Here is a 20,879-nt window from a genome sequence, read left to right on the forward strand (position 1 = left end):
GACACACTGGACTGCTCCACACTGGGAAACCAGAGATTCCGGCGGAGATAAGGAGGAAACGGAGAGGCTGTAGAGGGGGTCTCAAGCGCCGGGAGAGAAGACGGAGATATAAACCATGTTTGCCGGCCGTCATCATGGGAAAGGTCCGCTCTCTCTCCAACAAGATGGACGAACTATCGGCGCTAGTAAGGCTGCAGCGGGAGCACAGGGAGAGCAGTCTTGTGTGTTTTTCGGAGACATGGCTGAACCAGGACACACCGGACTGTGTTGCCTCCTTAAATGGATTTACCCTAGTCCGTGCGGACCAGAAAGTGGCAGAGAGCGGTAAGAAGAAAGGTGGTGGACTGTGTGTGTTTCTTAACAACAGATGGTGTAACCCTGGCCATATCACTGTTAAAGAGAAGCTCTGTAGCAGGGACATTGAGCTTCTTGCAGTCAGCGTTTGGCTGTATTACATTCCACGGGAGTTCTCACATGTTATTGTGCTGACTGTGTACATCCCCACATCGGCTGATGCTGCTGCTGCCTGTGAGCGCATAAACAGTACAACGTCTACGCTGCAGACAAGACACCCACAGGCCCTCTTTCTCATCTCTGGGGACTTCAGTCATGCCTCTCTCTCTGCCACTCTCCCCCAACTTCACACAGTATGTAAACTGGGACAATAAAACTCTGGACCTTTGGTATGCTAATGTCAGGGACGCATACCCCCCCCCCCCAACCTCGTCCATCTGCAGCCAGAATACACATTGGTGCTGAAAAGACAGTCTCAACAGAGGAAGGCTGTGAAGACCTAGATTGAGGAGGCATGTGAGCAACTGAGGGACTGTTTTAACATCACTGACTGGGACATACTGTGCCATCCAAGAGAGTACAGTGTTTTCCCAACAACAAGCCCTGGGTAACCCCTGAACTGAAGGCTCTGCTAAATGAGAAGAAGAGGGCCTTCATCTCAGGGGACAAGGAGGAGCTGTAGAGAGTATAGCGGGAGCTGAAGTATAACATCAGGAGGTGTAAGAAAAACTACAGAGAGAAACTGGAGCAGTGCCTGGAAAAGAACAATGTCCGAGATGTGTGGAGAGGTCTGAAACATATCTCGGGCCATGGCAAAAGTGGGGATGGACAAGCCACCACTGGAGATCAGGCCTGGGCAATGAGTTAAACTTGTTTTTCAATAGATTTGACTCTGCCCCCACTCCAGCCCCCCTCTCACTGGGGCCCCACTTCTTCACACCTCTCCATTGTTCGCTGTGTGTCGGAGGAGAATGAGCAGGAGTACAGGGGGGTCATCACGGACTGGTGTCAGCAGAACCACCTGATCCTAAACACCAGCAAGACCAAGGAGATGATTATTGATTTCTGAAGGAAACCTTCCCCTCACACACCAGTGAACATCCACATTGACATGGTGGACTCATTTAAGTACCTGGGTGTTCACCTCAACAATAAACTGGACTGGACAGACAATACTAACACCCTGTACAGGAAGGGCCAGAGTCGCCTACACCTGCTGAGGAGACTGAGGTCCTTTGGTGTGTGCAGGGCTCTATTCCGGACTTTCTATGACACTGTGGTGGCCTCTGCAGTGTTTTATGCCATAGTGTGCTGGGGAGGGGGCAGCACGGACAGAGACAGGAAGAGACTGAACAAACTGGTTAAGAGAGCCAGCTCTGTCCTGGGCTGCCCACTGGACTCCATCGAGGAGGTGGCAGACAGAAGGATGTTAGCCAAGCTGACATTCATCATGGACACCTCCTCCCACCCCCTGCACCACACTGTGAGGACCTTGAGCAGCTCCTTCAGCACAAGACTTTTACATCCCCAGTGCAGGTAGGAGCGCTACTGCAGGTCATTCCTGCCCACAGCCATCAGACTGTATAACAGTGCACAATAACATAACTCAAATGCAAGTTGTACTGATCACATCTCACATTTTTCCTGTTTTCATGTGCAATCGTCATTTTTAAATGAGTAGTACGTATAAGTAAATAAGTGTGTACATATTGTATATATTGTAAATTACCATGGAGTATATAACACTTGTACAATAAGTGCAATATTTTCTTGTCTTCTTGTCCTCTGACTTCTTGCACTCTGTCTTGTTGCTGCTGTAATGTGAATTTCCCCCCATTGTGGGATAAATAAAGTCTATCTTATCTTATCTTAGAGGAAGCAGAGACTGGGGACTCGGAGGTCGATTCATCCATCACCTGGGCTGAAGTCACTGAGGTAGTTTGCAAGCTCCTTTGTGGCAAGGCACCGGGGGTGGATGAGATCCGCCCTGAGTACCTCAAGTCACTGGATGTTGTCGGGCTGTCCTGGTTGACACGCCTCTGCAACATCGCGTGGCAGTTGGGGATGGTGCCTCTGGACTGGCAGACTGGGGTGGTGGTCCCTCTGTTTAAAAAGGGGTACCGGAGGGTGTGTTCCAAGTATCAGGGGATCACACTCCTCAGCCTCCCTGGGAAAGTCTTTGCCAGGGTACTGGAGAGGAGAATCCGGCCGATAGTCGAACATCGGATTCAGGAGGAACAATGCAGTTTCCGTCCTGGCCGTGGAACACTGGACCAGCTCTATACCCTCCACAGGGTGCTTGAGGGTTCATGGGAATTTACCCAACCAATCCACATGTGTTTTGTGGACTTGGAGAAGGCATTCGACCGTGTCCCTTGTGTCATTCTGTGGGAGGTGCTCCGGGAGTATGGGGCTGGAGACCCTCTTCTGAGGGCTGTACAGTCTCTGTACAACCGGAGCAGGAGCTTCGTCCACATTGCCGGCAGTAAGTCGGACCTGTTCCCGGTGCATGTTGGACTCCGGCAGGGCTGCCCTTTGTCACTGGTTCTGTTCATTATTTTTGTGGACAGAATTTCTAGGCGCAGCCAGGGGCCGGAGGGGGTTCAGTTCGGGAGCCGGCAGATTTCTCAACTCAACTCAACTCAACTTTATTTATATAGCACTTTAATAACAGCCACAGCTGAAACAAAGTGTTGTACATAAATAGACAAAACAATAAAAACAATAAAATAAGGAAAATAAAACAGAAATAAACACTAAAATGAATGTTTTATTGTTTTTAAAACAATAAAAACAATAAAACAATAAAACAATAAATAAAAGCAACCCAAAAAACACTAAAATAAGGCAGAGTCTCATGTGGGGTTGAAAGCCAAGGAATAAAAGTGGGTTTTAAGACGAGTTTTAAAAGTGGACAGTGATGGGGCTTGTCTAATGAGCAACGGTAGCTCATTCCATAATTTAGGAGCCGCCACAGAGAAGGCTCTGTCCCCTCTGAGCTTTCTTTTTGATCTCGGTACCCCCAGGTGCAGTAGATCAGCTGACCTGAGGCACCGAGCAGGAGCATAGGGGTGAAGGAGCTCAGAGAGGTAGGGCGGGGCGAGACCATGTAAGGATTTAAAAACAAATAAAAGAATCTTAAAATGGACCCTAAAGTGCACAAGCAGCCAGTGGAGGGAGGCCAGGATGGGAGTGATGTGTTCCCTCTTACGCACTCCAGTTAAGAGGCGAGCAGCTGTGTTTTGCACCAGCTGGAGGCGTGCGATGGAGGACTGGCTGACTCCAAAATAAAGTGCATTACAGTAATCCAGCCGAGATGTGATAAAGGCATGGATTACTGTTTCAAAGTGCTGTTGTGCAAGAAAAGGCTTCACTTTTGCCAGCTGCCTAATCTGGAAAAAGCTGGACTTCACTACAGCACTAATTTGCCGGTTCAATCTAAAATCACTGTCCATTTTAAAACCAAGGTTTGAAACTGTTGGCTTAACATAGCCTGCCAAAGGGCCCAGGTCAACAGGTGGGGGTTCACAAGGGCCACTGGGGCCAAACACCATCACTTCCGTTTTTTTCTCATTGAAATTTAAGAAGTTCAAGGCCATCCAGGCTTTGATGTCTTCAAGACATGACAGAAGTGGTGTGAGGGAGAAGGCATTTTTCTTTTTCAGTGGCACATATATCTGACTGTCATCAGCATAACAATGAAAAGAGATGCCATGCTTTCTAAGGATGGAGCCCAGAGGGAGTAGATACAGAGAGAAGAGCAGGGGCCCTAAAATCGACCCCTGTGGAACCCCATACAGCAGTGGAGCAGAGCTGGACTCCGAATTTCCAAGGCTTACACTCATCGTGTTTGTCTCTGCTTTTTGCGGATGATGTTGTCTTGTTGGTTCCCTCAAGCCACTGGTCAATCTACGTTCACTTTGGGTCATGACCAAAAGAATGAGGTCCTGGATACAAGCGGCTGAAATGAGTTTCCTCCGCAGGGTGGCAGGGCGCTCCATTAGAGATAGGGTGAGGAGCTCTGTCACCTGGGAGGAGCTCAGAGTAGAGTTGCTGCTCCTCCACATCGAGAGGAGTCAGCTGAGGTGGCTCGGGCATCTCTATCGGATGCCCCCTGGACGCCTCCCTAGGGAGGTGTTCCAGACATGCCCCACCAGGAGGAGGCCCCGAGGAAGACCCAGGGTTCCGGGTGGCCTGGGAACGCCTCGGGATCCCCCCGGAAAAGCTAGAGGAAGTGTCCGGGGAGAGGGAAGTTTGGGCGTCCCTGCTCAGACTGCTGCCCCTGCGACCCGGCCCCGGATGAAGCGGGAGAAGAAGAAGATATTTACAGCAGCGTTGTTAAAAACAGCTAAATAATTTACTGGATCTATCTCTTTAAGTCTCAAACACATTTACCTAAGCCTACCTCCTTCTAGCTTCTCATTGGTTGGTTAACAGACATGTAACTCCCAACAAGGAAGTGTGTAACCGGAGAAATGTAGCTGTTGTGAACCTGTTGAACTGTGGACACCAGTAAAGTGCTGCTTAAGAAAATATCCATCTCCATCCTGCTGTTTATTTACAACAAGAGTGATCCAACCACCACACATGGAACCCTCACGTTACAATGTTTATTAACTACTGAAGATATTTGAAAAATTATTTAATGCTAATTTGACATCTGAGATTTGTATTGTGTGAGAAAGATAGCTCTGTTGAAGATTATATAAGAAGGCTTGTTCATTAAAATTTCTAAAGTTTCTCTTGAAAAGAAGTCAAGTTTTGGATTTGGGCAATCGGGTATTTCTAATACATAGTATTGGACAATGGTCACTTACATCTAATGGAAGTACAGCACTGAAGGAATACTTATGAGGATGATTTGTTAGTGTAATAGAATAATACATTATGAAGTGTAAAGTTTTCTATTTTTAAATACATTTTCTATTGATCAACATATTGTTATTGTTTTGAATATACTAGTGATGTTGACTGTAGCTGGAGATCATTCACAAAGATTCTGTCTCCAGATGAATGGAGTTTTAATTTGAGTCATTTCCCTATTGTTGATATTGTTAACTGCTGAACTGCAGAGTGTTATGAGTTGTTGCAACTAAGTTCACTCATATTAACATTACACCAGGTAATTTGCTCTCAGCTCCAAAATTGCAGATACAGAATGTGTCTCATTTTCTCAAATAGACAATCTTTGGAACTGGTGAAAATTTTGTTGTAAGAATATATCTGTAGCTTAAAGTATGCAGACATATTAATGGACCTCAAAACATACGGGAAAAGAATAAATTGCAAAGCATTACTGAAAATGCAGAAATCAGAAATGAATTACTTATTTTGACATTCCAGCCTTGTTTGTGTACCCCAGTAAGCTCCTCTTACCTTTTGGGATCTTTTATTTTGAAAATCTAGCCTCAACCAGAGCACTCAGTGAGAGCTCCTGTTGCTACCTGGGAGCTCTTATTTTGAAAATGTGGCATTTTCCACAGTCCCACTGAAAATTCTGTGCTGTCAATCTGATAAGATAAGCTGTTAACATCACCAGACAGCGGTAAATTTGAATTGTGAATTAATGCTTACCAAAAAATAGCTTATGATCAATCCACCAACCAGAACAGAGGAAGAAAGAGAGAAAGAGAGCAAGTGCGAGAGATCTGAACAGAGACCCAAACTGATGGATGGTGTAACTGTAGCCTGAAGGTGCTGAGAGCCCTGTTAAAGTACCACTAGAACAAGACACTCTCTGTGTCATAAATGTGTCATGGATGAACAAGGGATTGAACCAAAATGCAAACCAAAAGGCAGAGCTGGTGCAGTTCAATAAATGTGTTAAAATGATTAACAACAAACTAAGACTTACAGGCAGATGAGGGTCAAAACCTGCCATTCATTCATTCATTCATTCAACTTTATTTATATAGCACATTTCATACGACAAGCGTAAACTCAATGTGCTTCAAGATACATAAGTAACATAGATAATGAAGTATTACATATGAAAACAAGCAGAACAACATAGATAAAAAGAACATGATAAAGACAAACAGGATAAGAAGGTATTATTATTATCATTATTTTTAGAAGGGAGATGATAATAATAATAATAATAATAATAATAATAATAACAAATGGAAAAAATAAAATGTATACTTAAAACCTAACTAAAAACTTGCGAAGAAAGATAAGTTTTTAGTTGGCTTTTAAAAGAGAACACTGTTGTGGCAGACCGTAGTTCATGGCTCTGGGTATTTGGTTTTGTTGTTTCCTGTTTTAGTTTGAAGGTTTTCCTTATCTGTCACATTTTGATTTACTTCCTCTGTTTTCCCACCTCCATAATTATGTTTGTTTTCACTTGTGTCTGATTAGATCTCCCTGCACTCCTCCCTGCTGTTCCTTTTGTATCAAGCCTACCTGTTAGTATGAGTGTACCCCTAGCTATTCTGTGTTTTTGGACTTTGCTGTATTTTCCCTGTACCTTGCTTGTTTTTTCATCGTTGGAGTTACTCCCCTTAATTGAATTTAATTCACTGCATTGGAATTTTTACTTTGGTTTCAACCTTTGCCTGCCTCCCTCCCTGTAAGTCTTTGTTAGTTGCCATTGTTATCTTTTTTGAATAAATGTATTGAACTGCACCAGGTCTGCCCTTGGGTCTACATTTGGGTTCAACCCCTGTTTATCCATGACACAAATTCCTGAGGGTCAATCCCTGTTTGTCTGTGATACAATTTAATGAGAAAACCAAAGTAAAGGTCAATGCAACAAACAAAATCCAAAAAAGAGTGTGGGTTAGAGATGGTAACAGATGTTTTGCACCTGTGCTACAATCTTGTGGCCTGCACGACAAACTTTCAACATCTGTAGCACCAGTGCTATGTGCAAAAATGTCAACTGACAACTCTGCCCTCATTTTATTCAGCAGATGGGAAGCAAGAAATTAGAACTTCTTGGATACTGAGGAACTACAGTGTTTATTCATGGGCAAACTGTAACCCACATCACACGTTTGCTAGACAATTTTACTGCTAACCTTTCTCACAGTTTCCAGCTTCCAACAGCTGTCTGCTCTGAGCGCATCCACTGTCACTCTCTCTTGCTCGCTCAACCACACACATTATGCACACACACTATGAACTGCCCTATTTGTCAGAAGAGCCACATTACTTTTATAACAACAGGCTATAGGGAGGAAAAGTTGGACTGCTTATTTCATTGTGATACATGTCTTGTAGCATATAAAAGCACCACTTGCTTGCTCTTTAATTTATGAGTGAATGGTTATAGTGAAAAAGACTGCAATATTTACAGAGAAAAAGAAAAAAACAAAACAAAAACAGCTTTAGTGCTGAAAGGCCTCACCCAGGCATACATTAGTATTGTCCACCCTATGTTCTCAAGAAAAATAATTGAGGTGCTGTTAGTAACTCCTATCAAACTAGATCAAGAAGCTAATGAAAAATAAGCTGTCCAAAAGTTTACAACTTTTATTTCAGTGTGTCAGATGCATATTCAGTTGATATGTTGGTGAGTACTCATACTCGTTGTCTTCCGCTTATCCGGGTCCAGGTCGCGGGGGCAGCAGCCTCGACAAGGAAGCCCAGACAGCCCTCTCCTCAGCCACTTCCACCAGCTCCTGCTGAGGGATCCTGAGGCATTCCCAGGCCAGCCCAGAGACATAATCCCTCCTGCGTGTCCTGGGCCGGCCCCTCCTTAGAGAGACGTCCAGGAGCAATCCTCACCAGATGCCCAAACCACCTCAACTGGTCAGAACGTAGATCGAATAGTAAATTGAGAGCTTCACCTTCTGGCTTAGCTCCCTCTTCACCACAACAGACTATTTGACTGCCTGCATCACTGCAGCCTTGGTGGAGCCCAAACTTCACCAGGAACAGGTCTGACTTACTAATGGCTACGCTTCCTCCAGCACCCTAGCAAGGGTATAGAGCTGGTCCACAGTTCCATGGCACGGGTGAAAACCGCATTGCTCCTCCTCAATCTGCAGTTCAACTATCAGTTGGACTCTCCTCTCCAGTACCCTGGCATAGACCTTGCCGGGGAGGCTGAGGAGTGTGATCCCTCTGTAGTTGGAACACACCCTCTGGTCCCCTTTCTTAAAAATGGGGACCACCACCCCGGTGTCTATCATTCGTGTCAACCAGGACAGCCCTACAACATCCAGAGCCTTGAGATACTCAGGGCGGATCTCATCCACTCCACTGCCTCAGAGTTGCTTAACTACCTTGGCGACTTCTGCCCCAAAGATTGGACAACCCTTCCCCAAGTCCCTGGCTCTGCTTCCCTGAGGAATACGTGTTGGTGGGAGGTATTCCCTCCACTACACAACTATATTCCCTGTTGATATAAGCAGTTCCCTGCCCCACTATCACTATTTGTAATCATAAAAAAAGTAATTACAGATTGACTCAACAAATAAACTATACTACATAAAACATACTGAATTTCAAAATCCATACCTGTTTATAAAATTTCAGTCATTAAAATGTGTCAGTGATATTACTGCAAGCAGCAATTCGGGCTCCAAAATTTTTTGTGGCAAAGCAAAAGAAAATTCAGATTTTAGTTAATCGTATCATGTGCAACAAAATTGTCCACCAGGTTTTGAGGTAGCCTATACATTTTTGGCATGTGTAGCGGCCTCTGCTGGTTGGTGCTTTGGCAGAGAGATATCTGCCAAGACTTTTGATGATTAAACAAATGGTCAAGCCTTAATGCTAAAACAAGTTTGTGCAAGTTTTGTGATTTATTGTGTGTATTATTTTATACACACACACACACAGCACACACACAGGACCCACAGATATGCAGTTGTAGAGGAGAGATATTGAAGTAATGGTGCTGCAACATAGTCAGGCACCGCAAGCAGTTAGTGGTTCAGTGCCTTGCTCACGGGCTCCTCCACAGTGCCCATGAGGTGAACTGAAACCTCTCCAGCTACATACTCCATACAGACTGCTTCGACTGTCGACATCAAGTCAAGTCCCAATGGACTGAGCCACTGCTGCTTTTTTTTTTCTTTTAAACAAAACATGAAGCACACAATGGTTGCATGACATCCTCTTTTTGTATCATCAAATGTGACACCTGTCTTGAAGTTGACTGGCACTTACTGAAGCGAGCAGTGGATGTATGGTGTTCTATAGCTGGTAGCAGCTGTAGCTGGTAATGTCAACCAAAGTAATAATGCAATTATTTATGCAGAGGTGATTTATACAATTAACAGAAAGTCACATTGTTGATTGTTCTAAACTTAACTATGCATGTTTAACAGATCTGAACCAAAAACTAATCATCTTCTAATGTTGGTATGATATCAGAATTGCCATTTTCATAATTGTACAAAGTCTAATATGTACTGCATGTAGTATTTAAACCCATCCAATGCAAACAAAGTAAACATTAAGGCCATTAAGTAATGTGTTGCCACATGTAAACTGAAGACTTTGTGGAACCTTTTGGATCACCTTATGGAGTAGTGATGGCTGCATGGTCATACTGTATAAGGCAGCTGAGGGTGTGTAAGCTGAAGTGTTCATTTTGTCAATAGACAGAGATGTTAAGTAACTGGGTTTTGGAGCATGTCCAACCTTTGGATCAGCATGACACTGCTTGATTCATCAGTACACTCTCAGACAAAGGTAGAAGAGTGGAGAGCAAAAGATTGATTGGGACTGTAAAATTGTATGCAAGTACATTGTACTAAACTTTAATTTGAATCAACTTGTATCTCTATCATTTGTACCTTCAAATGCACGATTATGTTCACCAGGTGACCAAAATGCACCTTAAGTCACAATACTGAGAAAGGAGACCACTGAAAATATAATACAAAATAAAAATGGCAGTGTTTCCTTTCTCAGTTCAGGTTTTGTTTTCAATGTGAAATTTTATTTTTGATGCCGTGTTCACTGCAAATGGTGCCACACAGCTTGCATGAATGTCGGTAAGCCTCCTACACTCACCATTTTTTTCTTTACATTTAATTATTCATTTAGTTGACCTTTTACCTCATGGCATCCACATTGTACATGCAGACAGCAAACGCATAACGGATGACACACAGCTTTTGTTCTCATACAACATATACATATTTATTTTGCATAAGGTGACAGCACACTTGTTTCTATTTGTAGCACACATATTTAGTTATTTTCTGCACAGTCACACTGCAGTTTGTTTATTTGGTTTGCCTTAAGTTCTAATAGCTTGTCTTTTGAGTTACCAGCTGCTGCTGGAGGGACATCTGGCCAGGCCTGAGCAATGTGAGGCTGCTAGAAAAGAGCTGCTAAATACAGGAAGTGGCTATTTAAACTGTACCAAGTGACTGCAGCATTAGGGGGGATTTAGAAGTTTTAGATTAGGATTTTCTTTATTTCTTTAAATCATAGTAGAGTTGTTGGTGTTTTATTTAGGTTAGTTCTGGAAATATTCTGACTGACAGACTAGTTGTCTTGTTTTGTTTCATTTGCAGTCAAGTTGGAAATGTTTGTTTTTGTTATCCCCTTTGTCTCACAAATGGTCTGATCAGTCAGTATATATGTTCCCCTTTGTGTGCAGCTTGTTGGATAGGTTTTTGTCATTGTTCTTTTTCTTTGTTCGGCCTGTTTGGTCTGTTCAGTCTGTCCAGTTTGTTCAGTTACATTCTCGTGAAACTATAATAGCCTGAGTTAAGTTCTTTTTAGTTGACCTGTTTTTATGGGCCCAGAACTTTTATGTATTGACTAATTTTTTGTGTAAATCACCTTTTTTGTGAAACTCCTGTACTCCTCATGCGTGTCTGCTTAGACATGCGTGTCTGGTCCCTCACAGATGCCAAACTTTTAAGACACTCTCCTGGCTCCAGCCAGCCAAAACTAGATCTAATTATATACAGTAAACACTTAAATAAAAGCAACTTTGCTGTTTTCGATCCTATACAAAGGGAATACTCCCTCCATCTTTGAGACTTGCAATAATAACTTTAATTCTGAAACCAAACAAACCACCAAATGAATGTTCCTCTTTCAGACCTATTAGCTTGATGGGATGTGATATTAAAATACTCTGCAAGGCCTTAGCCAGAAGACTGGAGTTGTATCTCCCTCGCCTCGTTGATAATGATCAAAATGGCTTTGTCAAAAATAGACATGGATTTCATAATATTCGACGTGTTCTGAATATAGTGTATGCAAAATACAATTCTAGAGATACAGCTGTGTTATCTTTAGATGCACGCCAAGCCTTTGATAGGATTGAATGGGGTTTTCTTTTTAATGTGCTCCCACGGTTTGGAATTGGTGCAAATTATCTGAGATGGATAAAGCTCTTGTACACAAACCCAACTGCCTAAATATTGGCCAATAATAATATTTCTAAGCCATTTACTCTTCACCAATCAACTAGACAAGGCTGTCCGTTATCGCCTTTGCTATTTGTGTTGGCTATTGAGACCTTGGCTATGGCCATAAGAGCTTGTGAAGGCATGTAGGCATAAATATTGGAGGATATGAACATCACATAGCCTTGTAAGCGGATGACATAATTATTTTTTTTTAACAAACTTAAAAGATAGTATCCCCCAATTAGTGAACCTAATTGAAGCATTTGGAATCATATCAGGATATGAAATAAACAATTCCAAATCTGCACTAATGTTTTTGAATGGAAATGAAAGATTACAGCCAATTGTAGATACACCATTCGCAATTACCAAAGAAGGTTTCACATATTTAGGTATTAAAATTAGTCCTGATGTAAAACAAAAAAAAAGTTTCTTTAAATTATGACCCCCTGGTGGACGAGGTGAGGGAGATGCTAAACCGATGGACCAAGATGCCTATATCCATGATTGGTCGCACTAACATAATCAAAATGTTAGTCTTACCAAAGTTTCTGTATCTATTTCAATGACTTCCGCTTCCTTTACCTGACATCTTTTTTCATAATATCAATAATATGCTGAATCAATTCATATGGAATGATAAAAAGCCCAGACTACAATTAAGGCTATTATACTTGCCATATGAAAGAGGGGGGCTTCGGCTCCCCAATCTAAAACTTTATTATTGGGCCGCTCAGCTAAGGACAGCCATGTTTTACTTCTCAGCGGCTTCTGTTCCTGCTTGGGTGACTATAGAGGGGGCATCAACACTTGGACTTCCTCTTAAACTTTATTTATATTCAGCGAGTGTCAGAAAGCTGGTTAAACAAACAAAAAACCCTTTTCTTCGAAATACCATTTCGGTGTGGTACTCTGCACACAAACACATAGGAGACACACCAACATTATCACAGTTTACCCCTATATGGGGCAATAACTGTTTTATACCGGGGAGAGCAGATGGTGGATTTAGGATGTGGTTCAAAAAGGGTATTGAAAAAATTTTAGATTTGTATATAGAAGGCAACTTGATGTCATATAACCAACTGTGTGAGAAATATGATATTCCAAAAAAACACTTCTTTAAATATCTCCAGCTGAAACATTTTTTTTTATCTATACATAAACAATCGCTGTCTGTACCTCCACTAACGAAAATTGAGGAAGTGACTCTATCTCACATGGATGGTAGAGGACAATTTTCATTGTTCTATGAGTTAATGTTAACACATTCAAAAGAATCATCTTCCAGAAAGATGGAAGCATGGATAATTGATATAAAGGAGGACATTCAGGTAGCTGACTGGGAAAAGGCTTGTTCTAAGGCTCAGACCCAGTCTGTTAATACCAAATTTAAGCTGCTACAACATAAATGGTTGATGCGCACCTGTCTTACGCCCTGCAGGTTGAACCACATATACCCTAATGTACCTGATACTTGTGTGAAATGTAGAGAAGCAAAAGGCACCTTAATTCATTGTTTATGGGAATGTCCAAAAATACACCAATTCTGGAAAAATGTATTACACTGTGTGGGTCTCGTAGTTGGAAGGGATGTCCCTTTGCGAGCCAAAATATGTTTATTGGGAATATACCCTGAGAACTTTGTTGTGTCTCAACAGCAGTCACTGCTTATTGATTTTGGGCTCTTATAAGCCAGAAGGATAATAGCATTAATGTGGAGAAATATGGACACACCTTCTATCGGAATGTGGACAAAGGAACTGATGAACTGTCTAGCTTTGGAGAGACTAACATATATTGTAAAAAAGAAAGAAAAGAACTTCGCTCACTGGTGGAGACCTTATATGGACTTTCTGGAAACTCATGACCTTGGAGTGTGATTTATCATACGACTATTATTGTTATTATTTGTGTCTGTTTGACTTTATGTTTTTTGTTGTTTTTTTGTTTTTGTTTTTGTTTTTTTCTCTTTTGTTTTGTTTTGTTTTGCTTTGCTTTGGCCAGATTGGGGGATAATATATAATATTTGTCATGACATTAGTCAAATTGTCCAATTTCAGTTAATGTGAAAATCTCAATAAAAATATGTTCAAAAAAAAAAAAAAAAACTTTGCTGTTTTCAATGCAAAATCAAGAGTTACTGCACTGACACTGTTCTGAAATGCCAGTATCTGACTGTGCTGTAACTGCCTTAAGCTAGGTAACTGCCTTGTAGAGGAAAAGAAAACTTACTGTATCCAAGCCAAAGGCTCTCTGTGATACTTTCCCCTTTCACTGACATTTGAAAATGTCACCAATTGAAAGTAAGACAAGTATAACGGACAATGTTGTACCATTATGGGTATGTGAATGGTGTGACTAACAGATAGAGATGAGGATGAAATCCATTCTGTGTTCCTCGGATGCACGAAAGCAGTGGATAAAGCACCTGAGAAAATGTTCATCTCCTTGTAACTGAAAAAGCCAACTCTGAGAGTTAGAAGTCATCCCATCATCTTTTAAGTCCCTTGTCCTGTTTCAGTTTCTGTGCTACTATTCTACTTCCAGGACAAGAATTGTCATGAAATGTGAAGGCTGAATGTACAAACCACAACAGGCCAGAAACAGTCAAATTCAGCTGTCCGATTGTTTCAATGAATCTTCTTGGAAAAATGCTCAATAAGGATCTACAGGAGTCAGAGTCCAAGAAGGAAAAATACTTTATTGCCGGCAGTAAAGGGGAAAAACACTCAGAAACGCACAGCATGCAATTCTGAAGAAGTCTCCAACTTACAATGGTCAGTGCTCCGTCTTTCATTCAGTTCAGCTCAGGGTTTACCACGCCCTTGGAGGCATCTTCTCTTTTTTCTAAGGTTCTTCTGTTCTTACACGATTACGTTATCTTGTGGCTGCTATTCTGCCTGCAATTTCCCTATCTTACCCAAAGTTGTATTGATACATTAAAGGTGCATCTTAAGGACTCTTTTTTATTTTCTTTCTATTCTTTTGAAATTACACCATTAGCTTCTGGTCATCATGGGCTCTATTTTTTGCCATAGATGTATATAAAGTATAGAGGCATATCACACAATGACATTATCATTAAGTGCATTTTGAGATTATATTAAAACATAGTAAGAGTATATTGAATCATCATTGAATCATAGTGTGATTATAAGAACATTCAACCTTTCAGTGATTACAGTAAACACTCAAATGTGGATTTATAGACGAATACAGTAAGGTTATATAAGGCCAGACAGGGTTATGTAAGGTCACAAACAACAGCTGCAAAGACACCTGCAAGGCCATGGAAAGCCCCAAAGAGCCATGACACAGGCACCCTGCTCCTGTGATCTCTGCTGTACAGTATCATCCTCCGTGATCACTGCACAGTATCATCTATCATCTTGACCTTTTATGTGCTTCTTTTTCATTTCTCTACTTCTCCTGTACTCTCAAGCAAATGAGCTATGAAAGTATCACATCCAAGAACATTTCTACTACAATACTATGCTCAACAAATCAGCTACTATTGTCTATCATTGGTTACAGTGTTTCTCTCAAGTCTTCACATATCTGTTGGAAAAAATTATACTACAGAATCCCATATAATATTCTTCTTTTTTTATTCAATCCAGGTGGGAAGTCCCTGGCCCTCTGACAGCCCTGCATGGGCCGATGTACTGAGTTTGGACGAGCAGCAGGACCCACTGGTTTTGGAGGCCATGTGTGATGGAGAGGTACAACGTCCCACAGTCCCCTTTACAAGGGACTTTAAAGCCAGAGCAAGTCTAACTGTGGGACGGTTGAGTGGTCAGACAAGAGAGAGGATGCTTGGTTAGTAGACACACACACACACACACACACACACATGCACATGCACATGCATGGCCAAGGTCCATACAGTCAACGATTATTACCACAGACGAATCAGTGTCAAGGGCTGAAACAAACAAGCTGCTATTTCTTTGGTGACATCTTACAATTGCACTTGTGCAATAACACTGTAAATCAGGCATCTCCAAACTATTCCACAAAGGGCCAAGTGGCTGAAGGTTTTCTTTCCAACCAAGCAGCAGCACACCAGACTTGACTCATTTCATCAGCTGATCTCAGTCTTCAGAGAGCTGATTGGTCAGACTTCGTGCTCTTGATTGGTTGGAGGAAAAACCTGCAGCCACATGGCCCTTTGTGGAATAGTTTGGAGATGCCTGCTGTAAATGATTTTACCTATTAACTACCACTCATATGACATGGATATTCTGTAGGGCCTTTTATAGTTTGAAAATATGGTCACTGAAATGCTATTGGAATAAAAGTTATTGTTTAAAGCAGTTTTGAATAACATTTTTTCCAGTTTTAACTGACTTCTTGACTGACAACATCTATTCACTTGCAAATCACCTCCGAAAACCTTCCTGACTGTTCTGTGCTGTTATCAGCAAGCAAATTTCATTTTAATTTAGAAATCCAGAGCGAACAGCATGCCGACAATAGACCAACCAGGAATTGTTATGTCTACCTGCTGTATGTTGTTGTTCTCTTGGTAGCTGGGTAGGATACTCTGCACAAGATATTCTGCAAGTTTCCTGACCCAAATTCTACTTTCACAATTTTATTTCATGAGTTTCAGATTTTTTTCATGATCTATTTTATCTGGTTACAGTGCATGAAATCATTGATGGCTGGTGTCTTGATTTCTAATCCTAAACTTGCAAGTAGGGATGTCCTGATCAAGTTTTTTTTTTTTTTTTGTCTCATATCCTGATCCAAGTCCTTAAATATTGGGTATCTGCTGAAACTGAGTCTTATCTGATACTTAAATTGACTAAATTGTTGATTAGACACATTATATATCGGACACATTGTAACACAAACACCAGATGTATTCAACTGAGCCATTTTTAATAAAATTCACTTGTGCTTTTGCTGCTATGACAAATGTGTGCTGTGAAAAAGGTCTATTCTGTCACTACAATAACAACTAGGATAGCTGAGCACATAAACTAGCTTGTCTATAGTTATAAGAAGCCATACTCAGAGCAACACAATGTGCTTCACATGCTTCACTTTTTTGGTGGCCTTTCTGTTACTTTTTACACATCAGAAAAAATGTCATTTCCCTGGGGTGTAACAGGAAAGCTGTTACACCTTCATAATTCTTTTCAGGTTTGGTGACCTTAGTAAACTCTCAGCATAACTCAAAGCAGGTGTAGGGAAAATTAGCTCAGTTTTAGGGAAATTAAGCAGAATTAATGACTGAAAATTAATGATTCAATATAATTTCAAAGTCAGCATAATTGTGGAGGATATTGTCCTTCTATTTTCTATATATCTACAATCTGTTTGTTAGGTTGGGCGGCACGGTGGCACAGCAGGTAGTGCGCATGTCTCACAGCAAGAAGGTCACCGGTTCGATCCCTGGATCGGGCAGGGCCTTTCTGTGTGAAGTTTGTGTTTTCTTCCCGTGCATGCGTGGGTTCTCTCCGGGCACTCTGGCTTCCTCCCACAGACCAAAAACATGTTCATTATGTTAATTGGTGACTCTAAAAATTGTCCTTAGGTGTGAGTGTGAGCGCGAATGATTGTTGTTGTCTCTATCTGTTGCCCTGTAATCGACTGGCGACCGGTTCAGGGTGTACCCTGCCTCTCGCCCGTTGACAGCTGGGATAGGCTCCAGGGAAAGGGATAGTCGATATAGAAGATGAAGGAATGAATGAATATTTGTTAGGTGTCACTATAGTAGTATGTTATCCTATCAAGATCTGAGTGGTATGTCAGTGTCAGCCTATGAGAGCCCCGTTTAAATGTGTTAGGGTGTGTCTGAAAGCAGACCAGAGAGACAGGATGTGACGTGTTGCCTGTGGAAGAAAAATCATGACTTTATCCGATGTGGTTATTTGACTGAGGGAAGGAGGCGGACCACTTGTCAAAGACGAGGAAGAATTGATTTTTTGATCTCTGGTAAAAGAAGATGAACTTTAAACCTGATAAAACAACACTGATTTTGGAATTGAGGACTTTGGGACTTAGCAACAATAGGTCCGGAACAATATTCTTGCGTTGTTTCTTGCAAACTTTGACAGTATTGCGGGGGGGAGACCAATGGGGACAACAGCATGGAGTTAAGTGAGGAGGATGATAGGAGGGAGAGTGAATAGGGAGAGGCAGTGAAAGCAAGAGAAGGAAAGAGTCGTAAGAAACGGAAAAACTAGGAATGTAGTGCGGGTGGGTCGAAATGCGAGGAAGGAGAAGGAGAGGACAGGCATCAGAAAGCAGTACTGCTGAACGTGGTAGTGGGGTTTGAGGGAGAAGGAGATGTAAAAAAGATTGACCTGCTCAAGTTAACAAAAATCATCGGAATGCAAATTGGACAAATTAAATATGCGACAGTTTTAGGAGACGGAAAGTTACTAATAGGCTGCAATACAGAAGTAGAAGTGGAGAAAACAAAGAAAATGACTAGCGTGGGGAAAATCAAAGTATCCAGAGTGTTACATTCTGACCTAGAACACACACACACACACACACACACACACACACACACTGGACCATACCATCTTTTATTGGAATCAATTACATAATCAATTAAACCACACAGATCATCTTCCATATCAGAAACCATTTCAAATCTACTTACATTTTTTTTTTTTTTACCACACATTAGAGTCAAAACATTCACATAATGCCCCATTTAACACTCCCATCAATTAGTATGATGCAGTAAGATGGACTGAGCATGCTCCCTACTTTATATTCAGGCACTATAAAAGACAGCCTGAAACTATGCTCTGGTCCTATCACTGCCCTGAACCTGGCCACAACGAAAGGCCACTCTAAAATGTTCAGTTTTATCACACAGCACAATGCCACAGCAGTCGCAAGTTTTGAGGGAGCATGCAATTGGCATGCTGACTGCAGGAATGATCACCAGAGCTGTTGCCCCTGAATTGAATGTTCATTTCTTAACCATAAGCCGTCTCCAAAGTCGTTTCAGACAATTTGGCCGTGGCCGCAGACCACGTGTAACTACACCAGCGTGTTCACCTCCAAGATTGGAGACCAGCCACCCGGACAGCTGCTGCAACAATCGGCTTGCATAACCAAAGAATTTCTGCACAAATTGTCAGAAACCATCTCAGGGAAGCTCATCTGCATGCTCATCGTCCTCATCGGGGTCTCGACCTGACTGCAGTTCGTTGTCGTAACCGACTTGAGTGGGCAAATGCTCACATTCGATGGCATCTGGCATGTTGGAGAGGTGTTCTCTTCACGAATGAATCCTGGTTTTCACTGTTCAGGGGAGATGGCAGACATGAGCTGTGTCCCAATTCGCTTCTAAGAGGAGCGAAATGTAGCCTATTAAACAACTTACAAATTCACCTGATGTGAATATCTTCACAGTTACAATAAGATATTAGTTGACATGCGAGCTTGTAACATTTGTAAGTGAAGGGTTTTAATAAGGCTAACAGTTAACAGTTAGCTAACAACTGAGCTCCTCATATCAACAGGTCGCCATTATTAAAAAAAACAATCGGTGTGCAAAACATCTTGGGATATGGGAGGCCGCAAAGGATAGTCACGATGCATCCTCCGAATACAGGGAAAAGGAGGACGCATTTGTCGGCTGCATTTGGAGGATCCTTCGAATTTGGACGAATTGGGACAGCCTTCGCGCAGCGTTATGACGTAATCGGCCTTCAAATCCATCCTCCGAAGGATGCAGCCGCTGAATTGGGACACAGCTAACATGTGTGGCATCATGTGGGTGAGCGGTTTGCTGATGTCAACATTGTGGATCGAGTGGCCCATGGTGGCGGTGGGGTTATGGTATGGGCAGGCATATGTTATGGACAACGAACGCAGGTGCATTTTATTGATGGCATTTTGAATGCACAGAGATACCGTGATGAGATCCTGAGACCCATTGTTGTGCCATTCATACACGACCATCACCTCATGTTGCAGCATGATAATGCAACGTTCTGCCTGAGACCGTGAAAAGCAGTACAAGAGTGCCACAGGGGACTGTTCTGTCTCCTTTTGTCTTCGCCTTGTACACCTCAGACTTTCAGTACAACTCTTCATCGTGCCACCTACAGAAGTTTTCGGCCGACTCAGTGGTGGTGGGGTGTGTACAGGATGGATGAGAGGAGCAGTGGTGGATGATTTTGTGGCATGGTCTGGTAGAAATCACCTGCTGCTTAACATGGCCAAGACCAAGGAGATGGTTATTGATTTCAGAAGGAACAGGACGACCACCCAACCACTGTGCATTCTGGGGGAGAATGTCGCAGTGGTTGAGGATTACAAATACCTCGGAGAGCACCTCGACAACAGACTGAACTGGAAAACTAACATCAACGCTGTTTAAAAGAAGGGGATGAGCAGAGTCTATTTCCTGAGGAGGCTCAGATCATTCAACATGTGCATCAAGATGTTGGAGATCTTCTACCAGTCTGTTGTTACCAGTGAACTCTTCTTTGCTGCAGTGTGCTGGGGGAGCAGCATTGGAGCCGGCGACACCAACAGACTGAACAAATTGATCAGGAAGGCTGGCTCTGTTATTGGCTGCAAACTAGACACTCTTAAGGGGGTGGTGGAGAGGAGGACACTGGGCAGTCTCTTATCCATCATGGATAACCCTAAACATCCTCTACACCACCTCGTGGACAGACAGCAGGGCTCCTTCTCCAATAGACTGCTCCAGCTCCGCTGTCACAAGGACCGCTTCAGAAAATCATTCCTGCCACGATCCATCACACTTTACAACAGTAACTTAAACAATTAATCCACCAACCTCACAAACCCCAATAGCTTACTTATTATCTGCACTACTGCAATATTACATATACTGCTTATTGTTTACACTTGTTTATCATCCGAAACTGCACACATTTTTTCATGTAAATATCTGTTTATATTCTTAGTTATATTGTATTTTCATTATATTAATATAAAATTCTACAATGTGTATTATACTTTATAATGCACATTATATAACTTTTTATCTTGTTGACTTAAATTCACTGCTGAGGCACGTCTTGAGGCACGTGGGGACTGCTGCCTCGGCCAGTGACAGGTTGAAGGTGTCAGTGAAGACCCCAGCCAGCTGTTTTGTACAGGCCTTGAACATGTGGCCAGGTATGCTGTCAGGGTCAGTAGCCTTACAGACTTTTCCCCTCCTGAGTGTAGAGTGCACATCATAAGTGGAGAACATGAAGGGCTGTTCATTTGGGTGGGGAGCAGTTTTGGTGGCTGGTTGTG

At 42.2% G+C, this 20,879-nt stretch overlaps 1 protein-coding gene across 1 annotated transcript in view; it reads left to right on the forward strand.

The window, feature by feature from the left end:
• The window catches only part of LOC143329206 (sickle tail protein homolog), a 139,441-nt gene that overhangs the window by 45,777 nt on the left and 72,785 nt on the right, over nucleotides 1–20,879 (forward strand). The window contains 1 exon segment of the mRNA XM_076745004.1: nucleotides 15,248–15,446. Within this exon segment, the coding sequence (XP_076601119.1) occupies nucleotides 15,248–15,446 (199 nt within the window).

This window comes from Chaetodon auriga, chromosome 12 (assembly GCF_051107435.1).
Source record: "Chaetodon auriga isolate fChaAug3 chromosome 12, fChaAug3.hap1, whole genome shotgun sequence".
Lineage (NCBI taxonomy): Eukaryota > Metazoa > Chordata > Actinopteri > Chaetodontiformes > Chaetodontidae > Chaetodon > Chaetodon auriga.